Below are 18,334 nucleotides of genomic sequence, written 5' to 3'. Positions count from 1 at the left end.
ATTTTTATGGGTGTAATCTGTGTGTCTGCAGCGGAGGGCTGATATTTTTATGGGTGTAATCTGTGTGTCTGCAGCGGAGGGCTGATATTTTTATGGGTGTAATCTGTGTGTCTGCAGCGGAGGGCTGATATTTTTATGGGTGTAATCTGTGTGTCTGCAGCGGAGGGCTGATATTTTTATGGGTGTAATCTGTGTGTCTGCAGCGGAGGGCTGATATTTTTATGGGTGTAATCTGTGTGTCTGCAGCGGAGGGCTGATATTTTTATGGGTGTAATCTGTGTGTCTGCAGCGGAGGGCTGATATTTTTATGGGTGTAATCTGTGTGTCTGCAGCGGAGGGCTGATATTTTTATGGGTGTAATCTGTGTGTCTGCAGTGGAGGCTTATTCAGTTTGCCTGATTAGATTAACGGAACAGTTTCATATCGCTGTATGAGGAGGGTTAATGAAGACAATTCATTAGACGACAACCTCCAGGCTATTGTCCTTTACATTTCAACGATTGAGGTTAGAAAGGGCCTATTGTCATAGCTCTGAGTGTTTCTCCCCATCTATTTCCAGTCCTAATCTATGAATCCGTTTTACTGGCTCTTCCATTTGCATCCTACTCTTAGGCCACTTGTGACCTTTCATTAATTATGGCTGGACCCGGCTTTAATCATTGTGCAATACCGTTGGAGATGAGATGAGGAAGAGACACAGTCATTTGCCACTTAAAGATGTACTGCCGCTTGTGGAATTAAATGTCTGCATTTCTATATTCATTATGGGGGGTGACTGTGCGGTGTGTGGCGGAAGTGTCATACATCTTGATTAAAAAGCCAAATGAAGAAGTGTTGTGAGCGAAAGGGGGCAGGCAGGCAGCAGAGGCTGGGGGGAGCTCTCTCTGCTACGTCCCACTAGAGATCCGTCTGGAGGATGCTGAGGTGACAGCTGTTGTATGTTGTATTCAGTGACGTTGAATAGAGTTCAAATCTGGACTGTGGATCACTGCAATGTTCCTGAAAAAGCACGTTAAAGTGTGGAGGTGTGGATTTAGACACGCTGTGAGAGTAGGACAGCTCAGAATGACATGCAGACCCTTTTAAAGGTGTACAATTTACCTGGGGATTATTTTGTAATCTGAGCACTTGTGCGGCTGTATGGTATTCTAATTCTCGCGGAGTTGTGTGGATTTGTGCAGGCTGGAGTTCGATGGGATTTTGGGGCTAGGCTGCGGCTCTCCTCTGGTTTACCAGGCAACGGTTTAGGACCGCCTCGCCAGCACAGGATGGGCTACGCTGGACGGAACTTGCAGGTTGCCTTGGAAACATAATAGAGACATGGTCAATAATAAAATAATGAAAAAATGTATTTATGCGAGTGGGATCTGGGGATCACTTAAATGTGCTTTTTACTGAGAGCCAGTTATCCCTGTTAAATACCTTCATTTATACACAGGATCCCCGTCTGCTGCTAGCAGTAATGTCTAACAACATAATCCATACACCAATCATTCTGTTGTGAGGAGAGGGGCTTCTTACTTTGGGAAACAGTCAGGAACGCCTGGATATTGCTCTTGCCTCATGACACAGAGGTGTTTTCTGTTGAGTTAAAGCTTTGTCAATGACAATCTCCTCAATGCTGTAGTTATTATCATAACTGGAATAATAATAGTTATTGCAATTATGATGCAAGCTTGTATGGTATCTTCAGTTCACAGTAAGAAGCGTTTTCAGGCCTCAAAATCCAACCTTTTGTTAAGTCAGTGAGAAAATCACATTGACAAACTCATAGGTTCTTTTGTAGGATGGAATTGTATATTGTAGTATTGAGCTATATATTATTGCTGTCTTTAGTGAGTGTGTTTCTCTTGGTGCATCAGTGATTAGGATAGCAGAACTCCAATAGCACATTATCAGCGCAATTTCAGCCTGATCTAAATGTGTAATCACTTTACACACGCTATCATGTGTCTCTCGTCGTATAGCTTTCATTTCTCTTTGATTTACATGTGAATATGGAAGCACAGGAAATATCTATTTACCATGAGAACTGAAGGAGATTGAAATGTTTGAAGTGCTTCACAGATTGCCAGTCATGAAGGAATAGAGATAATACTATACCGTGCTGGTAGTGAAATGTACATCTTTCATTTCATTCAAAATGTTCTACTCAGAAACCATTTTTAGAGGCTATTTGTGCTAGTGAAGTTTGATGGGACTTTGGCTCTGTGTTTCGGTCCAGGTTACATAGTTGGTAACTACAGTATAGGGGTGTAAGTGCTGTAGTAGATCATATGAGACCATAAAAGTCGTGTACGTAGTGGCTTGTCTAGTGGTGAGCTCAGATCAGATGTGTGTTGACTGCAGGGCTGAATATGTGAACAGGATATTTCAGTGGCTGTTGTTGTAGTATTGTCAATATATCAATAGACTGTCGAGTAGAGACCTGAGAGTGGAAGCATTTTCAAAAGAACATTTAAGTACATTTGCTGAGAATTAGCTGACTTGTGTAGTAACTGATAGGCCTTATTGACTGCGGCCCAGTTTACTGTTGTCAAATCAATGCTGTTGCGTGCTAGTCGCACTACTTTTAAACAAACTTAACAGGCCGAGGGGCTGCTCGGGGGGCACTGGAGAGAAATAAAGAAGATTGATGCGCTTTTTATTATCAGTGTTTTGCCATATTTCCCTCTCTGCATTACTTACAGATGGCATTATCGGATATTGTTTGGAGTTCAATGCTTTTAAATGGGCTGATATATTGAGCTGAGGCTTTTAAGGTCATTACAGGGGATTTCTGTATTTGACTTGGCAGAAAAATCAAATGAAATGCCGGTCTGAAAGTTTTAAATATTTATGATTGTTTTATTTCGCAATAGCGAGGAAGTAGAGGTGAAATGAGCTCTGTATTGGTAAGTAGCCTAGCAGACTGCAGCTGGAGACAGTAATGCATGTGGAGAGAGAGAAAGTGATAGAGAAAGAGAAGGAGAGAAAGAGGGAAAGAGAGAGGAAGAGATAGAGAGAGAGAGAAAGAGAAAGTAAGAGAGAGAGAGAGAGAGTAAGCGAGAGAGAGGTCTTTCTCTAGAAACACGCTCCTCACACAATTATTCTTCCTGTCTACATACTTCAAACTGCTTTGGAAAATGTGTGTATGTCTCTACCACATGTGTGCGGTTTTCTGCAGTTTTATGTCCACATTAAAGAGAGGAAGCCATAAAGATATTTGTGTCATGGTCTTGAATAAATTAAGAATTATAACTTTGGGGCTTGTGTAAAAAATCATGATGGTTATTATTATTATTATTATTATTATTATTATTATTATTATTATTATATTTTCAAATGAACTGTAATTATCTTCTAAATGTGTTCATATTAGTGTGGATACTAGTGTGGATACTGCAGAGAAAATATATGAGAGAAAATATAATACATTTCCTCTATCTCTGTTTTGATTAACAAAAATGATTTCTCTAATTTTATTGTTTTAATGAAAATAAATGGCAAAATGCACTCATGGTGATCAAGCAGGGCAGAACGCAGATCCCGCCCTCTTTGTCTGGTAACCTTTTAACTGCGTGTCAGCGAATGTAATTGTTGTAAGCTCCTATAGAAAAAAACTGCTGCTGTCCCTTTAAGTGCTTCCACCAATTCTGATGGCGTGTTGATTTACATATCCCATCCTCTCCTCCCCCTTCAGGAGAGCTGAGCGAGGATGTGGAGGCTGCCAGTGAGACCACCACAGAGCAGGAGGACCAAACCAAAGACAGAGAGAGTGGGGGGGAGAAGGAGCTCACCAAAGGGACAGGTAAGGCCTATATTTACACTACACACATTTAGGCAACACTGCCCTCAGGGATCATGTGCTATTGCACCTGATTTGTTCTCAACAGAAGGCCTTTTGTCTCAAATAATTATACAGATTCTACACAAATGTCAGAGTCCCTTTAATATTGCTCTGTTACAAATCCACTAATCAGTTTGTAGTGTTTTTTTAAAAGGAGGCCTTTCTGTTTCTTACTGTAGGAGGGAGACAGGTCGCCTCTCATCAAATCCTATCTGATGAATTAGGCCAAATTGTCAATTGAGCTAATCTGGTCAGGTGACTCATGTTTTGTCAGTTGTCAGTGGATTTTATGGAGAGGGGCCTGGGCGCATAATTCAAGCTCAGCCACGTGTGGGTGCCCATGTGACAGGCCTGCCTGCCCGCCTGCACTGCACTGATTGTGTGTGACACAAACACACACCTGTGTTAAATGTTATCAGATAGGGATATTTCTCTCCATGGGCTTTCTGATGCCAGGTGCAGGTGTTGAGTTCCATGGAGAGGTGGGGCTTGAACTGAGGGGAGACATTAGTGTTAGGGCCTATTCTAACCTGAGGCCTACTGTTACCTGCAGATTAAAGGCCTGTGTTTTGGTGAGAGTCCATGATTGTTTGTTGTAGGTTTTTAGGGTGAATCCTATCAACTTTTAATGTGATTAGTTTACATCAGTGTGCATTAGAAATGGTTTAGCTGATTTCCATTAGAAATGGTTTAGCTGATTTCCATTAGAAATGGTTTAGCTGATTTCTGCTGCTGGTCGAGGTCAGCAGGTCCAGGCTGAACGTGTGTGGGTGTATGAGTGTGAGGAGGAGATTCACAGACAGGAAGTGTTTGTGACTGCCCCCCACTGCTTGGTCCCCCTGGCCATATGTTCACGTCAGAGCATAGCTAGGGTTTGTGTCAATCCCTGTTGGGGGTTTGGTCTGGATATCCAATCACAGCAGTCCGAGACCAGGAATATTCTAAACTTACTCTGTAGAATTAGTTAGAAAGCTATAGTAATAATAGTTAGGTAACAATCTAGTAATAGTTACAGTAATAGTCATTAGTAATAGCAGTATACTATATAGGGCTCTATTTTCGGCTGATGTTTTAGTTTTTCATCCCTAACACCAGGTTCGGCAATTTATCTGTCTTATATCAGTTCGCTTGCGTTCAGATGGGCAGCGTGGAAGTATTTGAGGCATGTGGTAATTTCAGCGCTGATAGGGATATTTAAGACCAACCACACAGTTGCTTATGGCATGAATTTTGACAGCGGAAACAGCCTATCCAGCCGTGACACATACTGCCTATATGTACATGGAACAAGAGTAGCCTAATGTGCTTTGGTGCCTTTAGAAACATTAAAAACTTTTTGTTTTTTCCTATTTCTTTTTATTTGGTTAAAAAACAAGCATAGCCTTACCCTCCTCTCAATTAGGCTTTTTTTGTCTACTCTATGCAATTTGCGAAGTAGTCAAGATTGACGATAAAGGGTTTGTGCCTCCTGAGACGGCTTGGAAATAAATCTTAATCACTGATGCTTTATTAAAATATAAAGTTGGAGAGGAGGAAAACAGTGAGCTGACTTTTTTATCTAAGCATTGTAGACAGGCCCACATTATTTTAGCCATGCAGGTCCTGTTTTGTAAGTGCATAAAACCCTTCATATTCTGTGTTGTTTTAATATTATATGCCCACGGGGAGAAATGATGGTGCCTGTAAGTGTGACATATTTACAACAAGTTTTGTTTAGCATTTTATTAGAATGATTTGTTCTCTTTTAGGCCTAATCAATAATTCATTGAATCTTGCTTATTGACAATGTTTGGCATGTCCATGCTCAGCCATAATGTAATGTACAGTAGGTCCCTATATCAGTGTGAATGCTATTGAAGGCATGCAATTACTTAGAACAATGTGGACTGCAAATGGGTTCAAGTTAACCTATTTAGCAAAGTTCTACATTTTTACTTAGCAAAGGCTTACATTTTGTTATTTCATTTCTGTAAGCCATTTAATAAACTATAATGGACTAACATTGGAATTGGAGTTGATTCCAAGGCAATACATAAAAGACTGTAAATATACAACTTGAAGCAACCACATATTTCACCAGGAAGGACGTTCTGATTGGCCAGTGAGGGGCCAAGCCCTCGTTCTGATTGGACAGTGAGGGGCCAAGCCCTCGTTCTGATTGGTCAGTGAGGGGTCAAGTCTTTGACACACCCACAACTTGTTTCCCATTGGTTCTTGGTGGGGTGTATAGAGCGTTGAGGCCTGAGGTGCTTTCCCATTGGTTCTTGGTGGGGTGTATAGAGCGTTGAGGCCTGAGGTGCTTTCCCATTGGTTCTTGGTGGGGTGTATAGAGCGTTGAGGCCTGAGGTGCTTTCCCATTGGTTCTTGGTGGGGTGTATAGAGCGTTGAGGCCTGCGGTGCTTTCCCATTGGTTCTTGGTGGGGTGTATAGAGCGTTGAGGCCTGAGGTGCTTTCCCGTTGGTTCTTGGTGGGGTGTATAGAGCGTTGAGGCCTGAGGTGCTTTCCCATTGGTTCTTCGTGGGGTGTATAGAGCGTTGAGGCCTGAGGTGCTTTCCCGTTGGTTCTTGGTGGGGTGTATAGAGCGTTGAGGCCTGAGGTGCTTTCCCGTTGGTTCTTGGTGGGGTGTGTGGAGCGTTGAGGCCTGAGGTGCTTTCCCGTTGGTTCTTGGTGGGGTGTGTGGAGCATTGACACACCTTTTTGAGACAGATACTGTGTAAATATCCATCCAAACACTGTTGGCTTGTGGCCTACTGCTCCACATGTATGAAGCATGGTTGTCCATTTAGCACACAGTATACAGGTGTACTGTGGAACAGTATAATACAGCATGCTTGTCCATTTAGCACACAGTATACAGGTGTACTGTGGAACAGTTTAATACAGCATGGTTGTCCATTTAGCACACAGTATACAGGTGTACTGTGGAACAGTATAATACAGCATGCTTGTCCATTTAGCACACAGTATACAGGTGTACTGTGGAACAGTTTAATACAGCATGGTTGTCCATTTAGCACACAGTATACAGGTGTACTGTGGAACAGTATAATACAGCATGCTTGTCCATTTAGCACACAGTATACAGGTGTACTGTGGAACAGTTTAATACAGCATGGTTGTCCATTTAGCACACAGTATACAGGTGTACTGTGGAACAGTATAATACAGCATGCTTGTCCATTTAGCACACAGTATACAGGTGTACTGTGGAACAGTTTAATACAGCATGGTTGTCCATTTAGCACACAGTATACAGGTGTACTGTGGAACAGTATAATACAGCATGCTTGTCCATTTAGCACACAGTATACAGGTGTACTGTGGAACAGTTTAATACAGCATGGTTGTCCATTTAGCACACAGTATACAGGTGTACTGTGGAACAGTATAATACAGCATGCTTGTCCATTTAGCACACAGTATACAGGTGTACTGTGGAACAGTTTAATACAGCATGGTTGTCCATTTAGCACACAGTATACAGGTGTACTGTGGAACAGTATAATATAGCATGCTTGTCCATTTAGCACACAGTATACAGGTGTACTGTGGAACAGTTTAATACAGCATGGTTGTCCATTTAGCACACAGTATACAGGTGTACTGTGGAACAGTATAATACAGCATGGTTGTACATTTAGCACACAGTATACAGGTGTACTGTGGAACAGTATAATACAGCATGGTTGTACATTTAGCACACAGTATACAGGTGTACTGTGGAACAGTTTAATACAGCATGGTTGTCCATTTAGCACACAGTATACAGGTGTACTGTGGAACAGTATAATACAGCATGGTTCTCTGGACAATGGGGTCTAGTCTCATGTTGAATCCTGCTTGTCAGCACTGGGTTAATGGAAGGTCCTTTTTATACTTTGAGTTTTTACTGTTATGAAGTAGAAAAGGGAATAAGTATTATCAGTAATTAGCTTTGATCTAGCTATTTGTTTCATGTTGTCAGACAAGGATGGAAGCGAGTAGGGGGATTTCTTGTAATCTCCTCCCATCCAATAGACAAAGTTGTGGTAATGAAAGCCAACATCACAGACTATCAGGCAGAGTGAGAGATGGCATTTTAACTAGACCAGCTCCATCCCTGGACCTGGGGGATGGTTAGAGTTCTGATGTCTTCATTTACATTAGTGAGGTTAAAAGCTGGAAAACAATCCAGACCTTTTGCGTACCTACATTTTTTTTTAAAGAAAGTTCTGCAAAAAAGTTCATCACACCACTTGAAGCCCCATCTTTGTAAAAAGGTCTTTGATATTCTAACTTTTATTTTAAATGAGCCTGAGTTGTTTGTGCTCTTTGAAAGGGTGACACTCCTCTTTGATGGGAGAAATAATAATATGCATGCCTGCGTGAAAACTGGCTAAAAGTACATTTTAACACATCAAAATATAGCACTTTAAAAAGCATTAAAATGAGCCAAGCGATTAATAATTCACTCATACCTGTGGTGCTCAGGAAGAGTCCTCGCATTAGCATTCCTGCTTTTAGAAAGGCATGCCATTTGATACAAGCATATTCAATTCCTTTCCTCCCCTCTGTCAGTCACTAATCACCAAATAAGTGTGTTTCTGTGTTTTCACAAAGGAAAGATGTGCTTGCATATGAAAAATGTACAGCTTCCCAGCAGCTTATTAGAACCGCTTAGTTAAAAATAGCGTGTGCATTAGGAAACCAGGTCTGGGTTTCTGTTTGATGTCAGTGAAGAGGTGGGTGGGTGGAGAAGGTGTAGGGGTGGAGGGATGGGGGGACGGCTGTGTTGTCAGTGAAGAGGTGGGTGGGTGGAGAAGGTGGAGGGGTGGAGGGATGGGGGGACGGCTGTGTTGTCAGTGAAGAGGTGGGTGGGTGGATAAGGTGGAGGGATGGAGGGATGGGGGGACGGCTGTGTTGTCAGTGAAGAGGTGGGTGGGTGGAGAAGGTGGAGAGGTGGAGGGATGGGGGGACGGCTGTGTTGTCAGTGAAGAGGTGGATGGGTGGATAAGGTGGAGGGATGGGGGGACGGCTGTGTTGTCAGTGAAGACGTGGGTGGGTGAAGAAGGTGTAGGGGTGGAGGGATGGGGGGACGGCTGTGTTGTCAGTGAAGAGGTGGATAAGGTGGAGGGATGGGGGGACGGCTGTGTTGTCAGTGAAGAGGTGGGTGGGTGGAGAAGGTGGAGGGATGGAGGGATGGGGGGACGGCTGTGTTGTCAGTGAAGAGGTGGGTGGGTGGAGAAGGTGGAGGGGTGGAGGGAGAGGGGGACGGCTGTGTTGTCAGTGAAGAGGTGGATAAGGTGGAGGGATGGGGGGACGGCTGTGTTGTCAGTGAAGAGGTGGGTGGGTGGAGAAGGTGGAGGGGTGGAGGGATGGGGGGACGGCTGTGTTGTCAGTGAAGAGGTGGGTGGGTGGATAAGGTGGAGGGGTGGAGGGAGGGGGGGCTGTGTTGTCAGCTCAGAAAGGAGACGGGAGCGCTAGTTTAATGGAAGGTCGCTTTTTCTCCTCTATGTTTATATGATTGATGGCCACAGTGCCTATACAGAGACCCTCTGTAACCCTGTACGAACAACGGCACAGAGGAACACAGAATGCATTCGGTAAACAGAGGCATGCTTGTTGCGGCTGATGATTGTCTCAGGGTGTCTGAGAAGGCAGACAACACACCGATGCTGTTTGTTGGACTAGACTGTGAGGGACTGAGCTAACCTGTGTTTTAAAGGACTGTCTGAAAAGTCTTTCGTCTCCCGCTGTCTGATGGCGTGCTGCTCTCCCAAGGCCCCTCGTTAGAACTATTGAAGTGTTCCGTCTCCCGCTGTCTGATGGCGTGCTGCTCTCCCAATGCCCCTCGTTAGAACTATTGAAGTGTTCCGTCTCCCGCTGTCTGATGGCGTGCTGCTCTCCCAAGGCCCCTCGTTAAAACTATTGAAGTGTTTCGTCTCCCGCTGTCTGATGGCGTGCTGCTCTCCCAAGGCCCCTCGTTAGAACTATTGAAGTGTTTCGTCTCCCGCTGTCTGATGGCGTGCTGCTCTCCCAAGGCCCGTCGTTAGAACTATTGAAGTGTTTCGTCTCCCGCTGTCTGATGGCGTGCCGCTCTCCCAAGGCCCCTCGTTAGAACTATTGAAGTGTTTCGTCTCCCGCTGTCTGATGGCGTGCCGCTCTCCCAAGGCCCGTCGTTAGAACTATTGAAGTGTTTCGTCTCCCGCTGTCTGATGGCGTGCCGCTCTCCCAAGGCCCCTTGTTAGAACTATTGAAGTGTTTCGTCTCCCGCTGTCTGATGGCGTGCTGCTCTCCCAAGGCCCGTCGTTAGAACTATTGAAGTGTTCCGTCTCCCGCTGTCTGATGGCGTGCCGCTCTCCCAAGGCCCGTCGTTAGAACTATTGAAGTGTTCCGTCTCCCGCTGTCTGATGGCGTGCTGCTCTCCCAAGGCCCGTCGTTAGAACTATTGAAGTGTTTCCTCTCCCGCTGTCTGATGGCGTGCTGCTCTCCCAAGGCCCGTCGTTAGAACTATTGAAGTGTTCCGTCTCCCGCTGTCTGATGGCGTGCTGCTCTCCCAAGGCCCGTCGTTAGAACTATTGAAGTGTTCCGTCTCCCGCTGTCTGATGGCGTGCCGCTCTCCCAAGGCCCGTCGTTAGAACTATTGAAGTGTTTCGTCTCATCCTTGTCATACAACCATTGGAACTTGGTGTGGAGAGGTTGTTCCCTTTACAAGTGACAGTCACTATCAGGCAGGCGGCATTAGCGGAGGCAGAAGAAAGGAATCTTCCCTTTTAAAGCTACTGTCAATCTTATTTCCCTTTTTAGTGCCACAGCGCTTCAAAATTCATTAAAGCCATTTAGAAATGCATGTGTATTTTGCGTGTCTTCTCCTGCTGAAAGATTTCTACAATATGCCGCTCACACAGGTGAACACACACACCAGACTTTGTAATGATTTTCCATGAGGGAAGGATGACATACAACCACAAGTTTAGTTTGTACATTGAATTCATTACTTATTTAAACAATAAAGTGAATGTTGGCAGAAGCTGCGATTTAGCCAACTTCCCCAATATGCTATCCAGGGGTCGTTTCTAATGCGGCCAATGAAATATTTATAAATGGCCAGCCCTGAGCCTTGCTCCTCTTCTACTCACGCCTTGTTCACCTAGTTGAGGCAGCATTAGTGAAATGGAGGGGTTCTGCTCCGGAAGGCAAGGGGAGCTGTACCTAGATTAGAGCAGGACAGTATTAATGCAGGAGCTGAATACACAGGGATGGAGGTAGGAGAAAGGTAGAGGAGGAGGGGAGAGGACGGGGGGACGGGGGGGGGGGGGGGGGCGGCAGAAAGAGGAAAGAGGGATTGTTAATACACTTAAGGGCTAGGAGGAATGGCCACAATATGATTTGACATGCTTAACATAAATGTATGGGAAGGGTTTGTATTGTGGTGGCCTATATGGAGAAATGGGAGGGAAGGGTGCAGTGTGTGTGTGTGGGGAGGGAGTGGGGGTTGCAATCTTCTGAAATTGAGGTTTATGAATAATTCCTCTCATACCCCCTTCCTGACTTTCAAATGATGGGAGCTGGAGCGAGGGAGGGGGAAATGATATTACAGCGCGGGGTCATCCGCATTCTGTCACCGGCAGAGCACCCAACCAAATTGGTCCCATCTCTTTTCCCTTAAATATTTACTTTTACCTATGAATCTCTGTGATTGGATGAGTGTGGAGGAGCCCAGTGCTGTGAGTGTGTGTATGGTTGTGAGTGTGGAGGAGCCCAGTGCTGTGAGTGTGTGTATGGTTGTGAGTGTGTGTATGGTTGTGAGTGTGTGTATGGTTGTGAGTGTGTGTATGGTTGTGAGTGTGTGTATGGTTGTGAGTGTGTGTATGGTTGTGAGTGTGTGTATGGTTGTGAGTGTGTGTGCACATGTGTGGGTTGGTTTGTATGTGTAGATTTGTGTGTGTGTGTGTGTGTGTGTGAGTGAAGGGAAATTAGACGACGGATGCATCTCTGTCAGTGCAATGAACATTAGCAACCCCTGGATGCAGAGGAGTGATACTGCAGGCTGAACATATAATGGCCTGTGCTCTCTGGTCTTGGGAGTGGTGTGTGGCTCACACTGGAACGCATACATATGGGGATGTGGTAGCTCTCAACTCTAGTTTTAGTAGTTGTCAGAAATGCTGTGCTGGCCAGTAGGGTAAGGTTAGCAATGGACATGTTTTAACAGCTCAGCCTAAGGAATGTATTATACCAATGGTCTATTGCTTTACCCCACTTGAGTTCTAACAATGTGCAACTGTTATCCCATGAAGTCAGAGAAGAGCAAAAAAATGTTTACATATTCATATCATGTCCTTTGAGTGCTTGTCATCCCTCAAATTAGAATTCCCTTTGTCTTTGAAGATTATAGACCATAAATTGTCCTTGTTTGTGAGCCAACTCCCTGAAAAATCAGTGTTTATGAGTTCTCCTGCTTTAGTGTAATGGGCCAGCCGTGTTGCTGCTGCTACTGCCTCTGTGCCGGCCGGGTGAGCGGGGAGGAGTGTCCTTTAAAGGTGAACGCCATGTCAGCCGCCTGCTCAGTGGCCTGAAGATTAATAACGCGGACACTAATTACTATCTCCTTTTAATTTCTTCATTTTAAATGTGTCTTTGTTGCAGTCATGCCTGTAGGCCTATATAAACCACTCTCTTCTTTTCCCATGCAGTGTAGAGCTGGTTTTTCATTTAATAAAAGTCAGGGTTATCCACCAAGGATACTGAGGAATGATGAGCCTCGATATAGAGTCGCTTTGGCGTGGGGCTTTGGTTGTAATTTTCTTTATTTGAAATTAATTGATACAGAGTAATTACCTGAGAAATATGAGGTGAAGTGGAATATAGCCCGTTGTCGCTCAGGGCTCTAACATGGCCTGTAGATTAAAAAAGACAGGCAGAAAGGGGAGGGGAAAAGAGAGATCATATTCAGTTATTGTTAGCATATGCATTAAAAGTGAATGACTTGTAGCACTGGGGAGTTGAACCTGCTTCTCCATATTAATGGTTAAATTGCTGAGGGACTAGAGGCGAGTGAAGAGCAGAGGGACATGGGGAGAGAGAGAGAGCTTCAGTAATTTGGCCCTGTGAAGTGTGGAGTGGGAGGAGGGTTAGTGGGGAGGGGGTGAGGAGGAGACGGGATGGAAGGAGTTCCAGTACAGTAGATGGCTGTGAGTGTCCCTGAATGATCAGGCCATTGTGGGAAGGGATTGTGAGGGGGTGGTTGTGGGTAGGAAGCGGCTGGGCCTGGGCTCAGGGCAGAGTGGTGGGTATCAGGCTGTAGGGCCATGTGGCCTGGCTCCATTGCAGCCGAAACTGTGGCTTATGTTTTTACGACCGGAGGCTTCTGGGTTCCGAGGCAGGGCTGGGTCTGCTGACAGGATAGGGCCAGTCGGTAGAAGGGGAGGAGCTGTTGACCACATGCATCCTTTTCCCAGGCCTCCTGGGGGACAGTGTCCATACTGATGGTCAAGCTTCTCCAGCCAGTTGTGAGAGAAGAGGGCACCACCAGGCCTAACATCCCAGACCCAGACACCCGCAACAGGAAATCATTCTCTCCCCCTTTCTTCTTCCTCTCCTCTCCATCCTGTTAGCTCCAACTAGTGTAATATCCCTTCCCAAGGATGTAGAGACAGATCAATGACACAATGGCAGCTGTGATTGCATTCCTCGAAGATTTCAATGGCAGAAGACCTGTTGTGTTAATTCAGCCTGGCTTGTGTCGGTCACTCACTTCAGCTGCCATCTTTTTCCCCCCTTGAAAGCACAACAAGGCTGTGATTGCTCCAGAGACCAGGCTGTGTGCTGACAGCCCCCTCGCTGCAGCCTGAGTAATGCAGCCCAGGGAGGTGAGACAAGGTGCCAAAGTCCAATTCACTTACGGGACTCGACAGCACAAAAGCCCCTGGTTTACGGAAAAGGCCCATGAATTAATAATCACCTAATTGACTCTTAAGGGTTCTTTCCCTCCTGCTATACCTTTTGTGCTCTCAGATGAAAGTCCACTCTGTGTATCTGTCAGAGTTGGTTTGGGCTGGATGTGAGGCGGGTGTGTAATGAGCGGAGAGGAGAGGTCAGGGTCACACACAGGGTCCTCTCAGTCAGAGAGGTCACTGGGGAGGCCCCACAGTGATCCACATGTTTGGATGAAGCCATAAAGATGAACCCAGCCCCTCTGATGACAAACTGATTCACACCCTATCACAGGTGAGCTACACATACAGTTCCAGGACAAGGTCACACAGGGACTCCATATATGAAAGCACAGAATGTCCTCCGATGCTAATTTGACAAAGAGAGACAGCGAGATTTGAATATTAAAGAACTTGACATCCTTGATTGCCATTTTATGCGGCATATTAAACTTCAAATTGCGTCCCAAGGGCAGGCCAAAAGAAGTGGGACTTTAGAGAGCAATAGAGTTCACCTTACTGTACGCTTTCCCTCCAACTGAACCCAATGCCTTTCATAGCCAGAATGTGGCTGTGTGCTGAGCCCAGTGCACATGAATTACAGTGTGGATCCTGGAGGAGGCAGAGCCCATGTTCTGCTCGCACTGTGTTGGTCTCTCTTTTTTTCTCATCACTCGACAACGAAAACAGGATACGGTAGCTGGACTTTAGTCACAGGGCTGGTGGCAGGAGTGGGCGGTTTGGATTCTTAGGAGAGAGCGATTGATCAGATTTATGGACTCCTAACAGGCCGTGACGAGGTAAGGCTGTGCCCTGAACAAGCCTTCCCACCCCGCTCTCAGACTCTGTCTCTCTCTCTCTCTCACACACACACACACACACACACACACACACACACACACACACACACACACACACACACACACACACACACACACACTGTACATGTACACCCACATGCATTATACACTGGTAGGACCCAGGCAGCTGCTGGTTATTGTTACAGGGTTTCTTGTGTATTATTTAATATATGTATTAAGTGTGTTGGCCTCGGGACTCCATAGCCCATGCATTATGTTGTCCATTACTCTGGCCTGATTGATCATATCAGCCTCATTGAAGACCGTTGTCCAGTAACGCTGCAGGCTTCAGCTGCTTCCCCTTCTCCAGCTGTTTGCCCTGTACTGAAGGCCTGGTCACATATGAGCATTTATGGTCTTTATGTGTGAGGATTTCCACCCTGATACTGACCAGTTAGAGTCTGATAGCTGCTTAGCAAGGCAGGAAGGACCTGGTCTGGTAGGAGGGTTTACCTCAGTCTTTTAACACGAGGGGGAGACTACCACCAGAGAGTGAGTGGGCCAGGAAAGAGAAATAGGGTGAGAGGAGGAGTGAGGACAGGGGGCAGTGAGTGAAGAGGCAGTGAAGTGGAGTGAAGTGGAGGAGGAAGTGGTGAGGACAGTTCATGACTGAGAGGTTAATGTCAGGGAATGGGGAGGTGCCTTTGTTTAACATTTCCTTTGTTTATTGGTTGATGTGTTTAATGGGATTGTGTCTGACTGGACCTAATAGGGCCTCCCTGGCCAATCCCAGTGTCTCTGGGAGATCTAGCAGGCTGCTCTGACCAAAGCCAAGGCAGGGCCCCACTGGGTAATCAGCTCAGCTGCCCCCGGCCTGATTGGAGCTGACATTTTAATGTCTGGAGCAGGAGCGTGGTCAGCCCTACTTAACCTGACCCCCCCTAAACCCCCCTCGCCCCCTTCCCAATGCCCCCTGTTCTCAATTTGCCCTTCCAGGACTGTACAAATCAGGCCAAATTTAACTCTTTATGTCCTTGTTAAGGGCCGGCAAGACACCTCCTTAAGTTTCACAGTGAATTCTTTCCGCTGGCGGCGGGGCACTGTGGTGCTCTGGCTCCCCCACGCCGGCTCCGTGTGGATTTAGCTCCTTTACGAGCGCCGGCTTAGCTGAGTATTTTCACTCAGCTGTGATTCTTTTCTGTTTGCCACTCCCATTTCGTTTGGCTTTATTTCTCTCTCTCTCTTGTCTACCCCCTCCCTCTCTTTCTCTCCCTCTCTCTCTCTTTTGGGTTTCTTACAGGGAGTGCTCTCCTCTCTGGTTAGCTGAGCAGAAGCTTCTTGTTGTGGGGCCTGGCTCAGTGGAGACAGAGAGAGACAGGGAGCGGGATGGAGGGAGAAGCTGGCTGCAGTGTTAATGCTGCTGCAGGTTGAATTAAAAGGATTAGCTGTGTGATACGTCCAGCTGGCTAGTAGAGCTGAGCACACTGGAGTCTGCAGTGATACTAGAGAGGGACTATTCCTGCCTGAGATGGGCAGGTACCTGAAAATTAGCCGCTATTTACATTTCAGCCTACTGTGTGTACCAAAGCATGGCTGTCTTGTACATCCTGTGGTGCATATGGATGCTAATCAGTAGGCTAATTCCCTATTGAATCCCCCTAAGGGTCTTTGGAAAAAGGTTTTGTTTCTCCTCAAAATTCCTGCTCTTTCTAAGAGCTGAATAGCGTGTTGTGGTTGTGAAGCCTGGTGCCCGTGTTGGTTTGTGAAGGGGAGAACCCATGGTTGGGCTGTGAGGCCCTGGGGTGTGAATGAGTCTCTCTATCCACTCTCTCTTTGTCACAGTCCACTTGGCCCGACCCACAAACCACTGGAGGAGGCTTAGCTGGTTACAGAAATTCCAATTAAGTCGAGAGTTGCACTGGCACTCACTTGCTGTGTAGGCACAAAGAGCAGGAGGATTTACCCAAGCGGGGTCAAGCTATAGGTCAGTGTTTCCAGCAGGATTTCAGAGGATATTGGGTCCACAACTTCTAAAGCTCTAACTGCCAAGCCAAATTGCACCTCTCCTTCCTCTGACTTCGTTCCTATTTCATTCCTGGCAGAGGAATCCAAGGACCTCACCTCTCCTTCCTCTGACATCGTTCCTATTTCATTCCTGGCAGAGGAATCCAAGGACCTCATCTCTCCTTACTCTGACACCATTCCTTTTTCATTCCTGGCAGAGGAATCCAAGGACCTCACCCCTCTTTGGTAGCAATTTCAACAGAAATGTATTTTGATGAGGAGCGAGCTTATGTGGTCATTGATCATGAGTGCTTTGAAAGCGAAAATCCAATTTCTTGCTCCCTTCTCAACCAGTCCACAGCCACCTCAGCAGTATATATGGCATTGCCTAGCATGACAGTCTGTTTTGATAATTGTGTGAATTGGTGAAATTGAAATTACAGTTGGGAATTGATGAGGTTTATATCTCTTGATGAAAGTCTGGCAGTAGATTCACTCACTTATAGTAGGCCCTCTTGCTAGCTAATTGGATGTACTGTCTCAATGGGGACCATTCTATCATTGTAGACGATAACAATCTGTGCTAATGTTATGCAACTATTTATAGATGGTGTTATTTCTATCGTAGTTGTGTTAATGGAACCATAGAAAAAGAGGTGTGAATGAATACACACCTCTCTGTTAGTCAGAGCTGGGTACCTGTATAAGAGCAGATGTAAAAGAGTACCTGGGAGAAACTAAGTAAAGAAAACGGTCACATTTGAAGTTGAACTGAGGACTGACCTCGTTACCTTAATGCTGGAGTGCGAGGAGATGTTTGCCTTGTCTCAAGTTTGGCGAATCCCTCATCTCCAGCGCCACTTCAAATGGAAAATCTGAGGTAGAGAGAAACCTAAAGCTGCCCAATGTGACAAACTAATGTTTTGACTAGCCATATGTGGCACTGTCTGGTGTCCTAACGATCCAACATGGGGAGAGAGAGGCCTTCAAAGTACCTTGGCTGTGTGTTGCTGCATTGGCATGGGAGGAGAAGACTGGTGGTTTGGACGGGGAGCTGTGGGTTGGCTGATCAACTGCTTCCTTGCCCAAGTCCCATTAAACGTGGTTGTATCTCATTGAAGAAAGACATTTCAAAGCCCTTTATGCACACTTATTGATTGACTTGTTCTCTGGTTGCCAAGTCTTCACCTTGCTTTGATGAGTCTGCTTCTCTTCTCTTCTCTTCTCTTCTCTGCCCTGTGTGTGTGTGTGTGTGTGTGTGTGTGTGTGTGTGTGTGTGTGTGTGTGTGTGTGTGTGTGTGTGTGTGTGTGTGTGTGTGTGTGTGTGTGTGTGTGTGTGTGTGTGTGTGTGTGTGCGTGTGTGTGTGCAGCAGGATCCAGCCAGTCAGAGAGGGACCAGACAGACTCCCCGAACCCCTCTAAGAGGCCCTCCTCACGGTCAGGGGCCACAGGGAGCCCCCTCTCCTCCAAGCGTCCGAGGACTGCTGAGAAGAGTGCTGCTGCGGAGCAGGTAACAGCCCACTCCTTCTGCTCTATCTTTAACACACAGCCTGCTGCCACTTCCAGAAGTTGGTTTCTTAAATTATAGAGGATGGTCATATTAAGACTCACTATTCTAACTATTTGAACTTGCCAATCAACTCAAGGTTATCCCCAATTACCATGCCCTCATTATAAGCAGTAAAACTTACACATTAATTGAGAAAAGGAATGTAAAGACGTAGCTACTTCTAAGCATTTTTCTTAAAGACATTTGAATAAAGCCGGGCCTTTTTGCATTATGCATG

At 45.8% G+C, this 18,334-nt stretch overlaps 1 protein-coding gene across 1 annotated transcript in view; it reads left to right on the top strand.

Annotated features, from left to right (window-relative positions):
* LOC109895393 (zinc finger homeobox protein 3) overlaps positions 1-18,334 on the top strand; it is a 184,757-nt gene that overhangs the window by 142,913 nt on the left and 23,510 nt on the right. The window contains 2 exon segments of the mRNA XM_031830911.1: positions 3,683-3,790; positions 17,918-18,057. Of these exon segments, the coding sequence (XP_031686771.1) occupies positions 3,683-3,790; positions 17,918-18,057 (248 nt within the window).

Source organism: Oncorhynchus kisutch, linkage group LG8 (assembly GCF_002021735.2).
Source record: "Oncorhynchus kisutch isolate 150728-3 linkage group LG8, Okis_V2, whole genome shotgun sequence".
In the NCBI taxonomy this organism is placed as follows: Eukaryota; Metazoa; Chordata; class Actinopteri; order Salmoniformes; family Salmonidae; genus Oncorhynchus; species Oncorhynchus kisutch.
The sequence above is the reverse complement of the archived record's forward strand: the minus strand, read 5'-3'. Positions and strand labels throughout refer to the sequence as shown.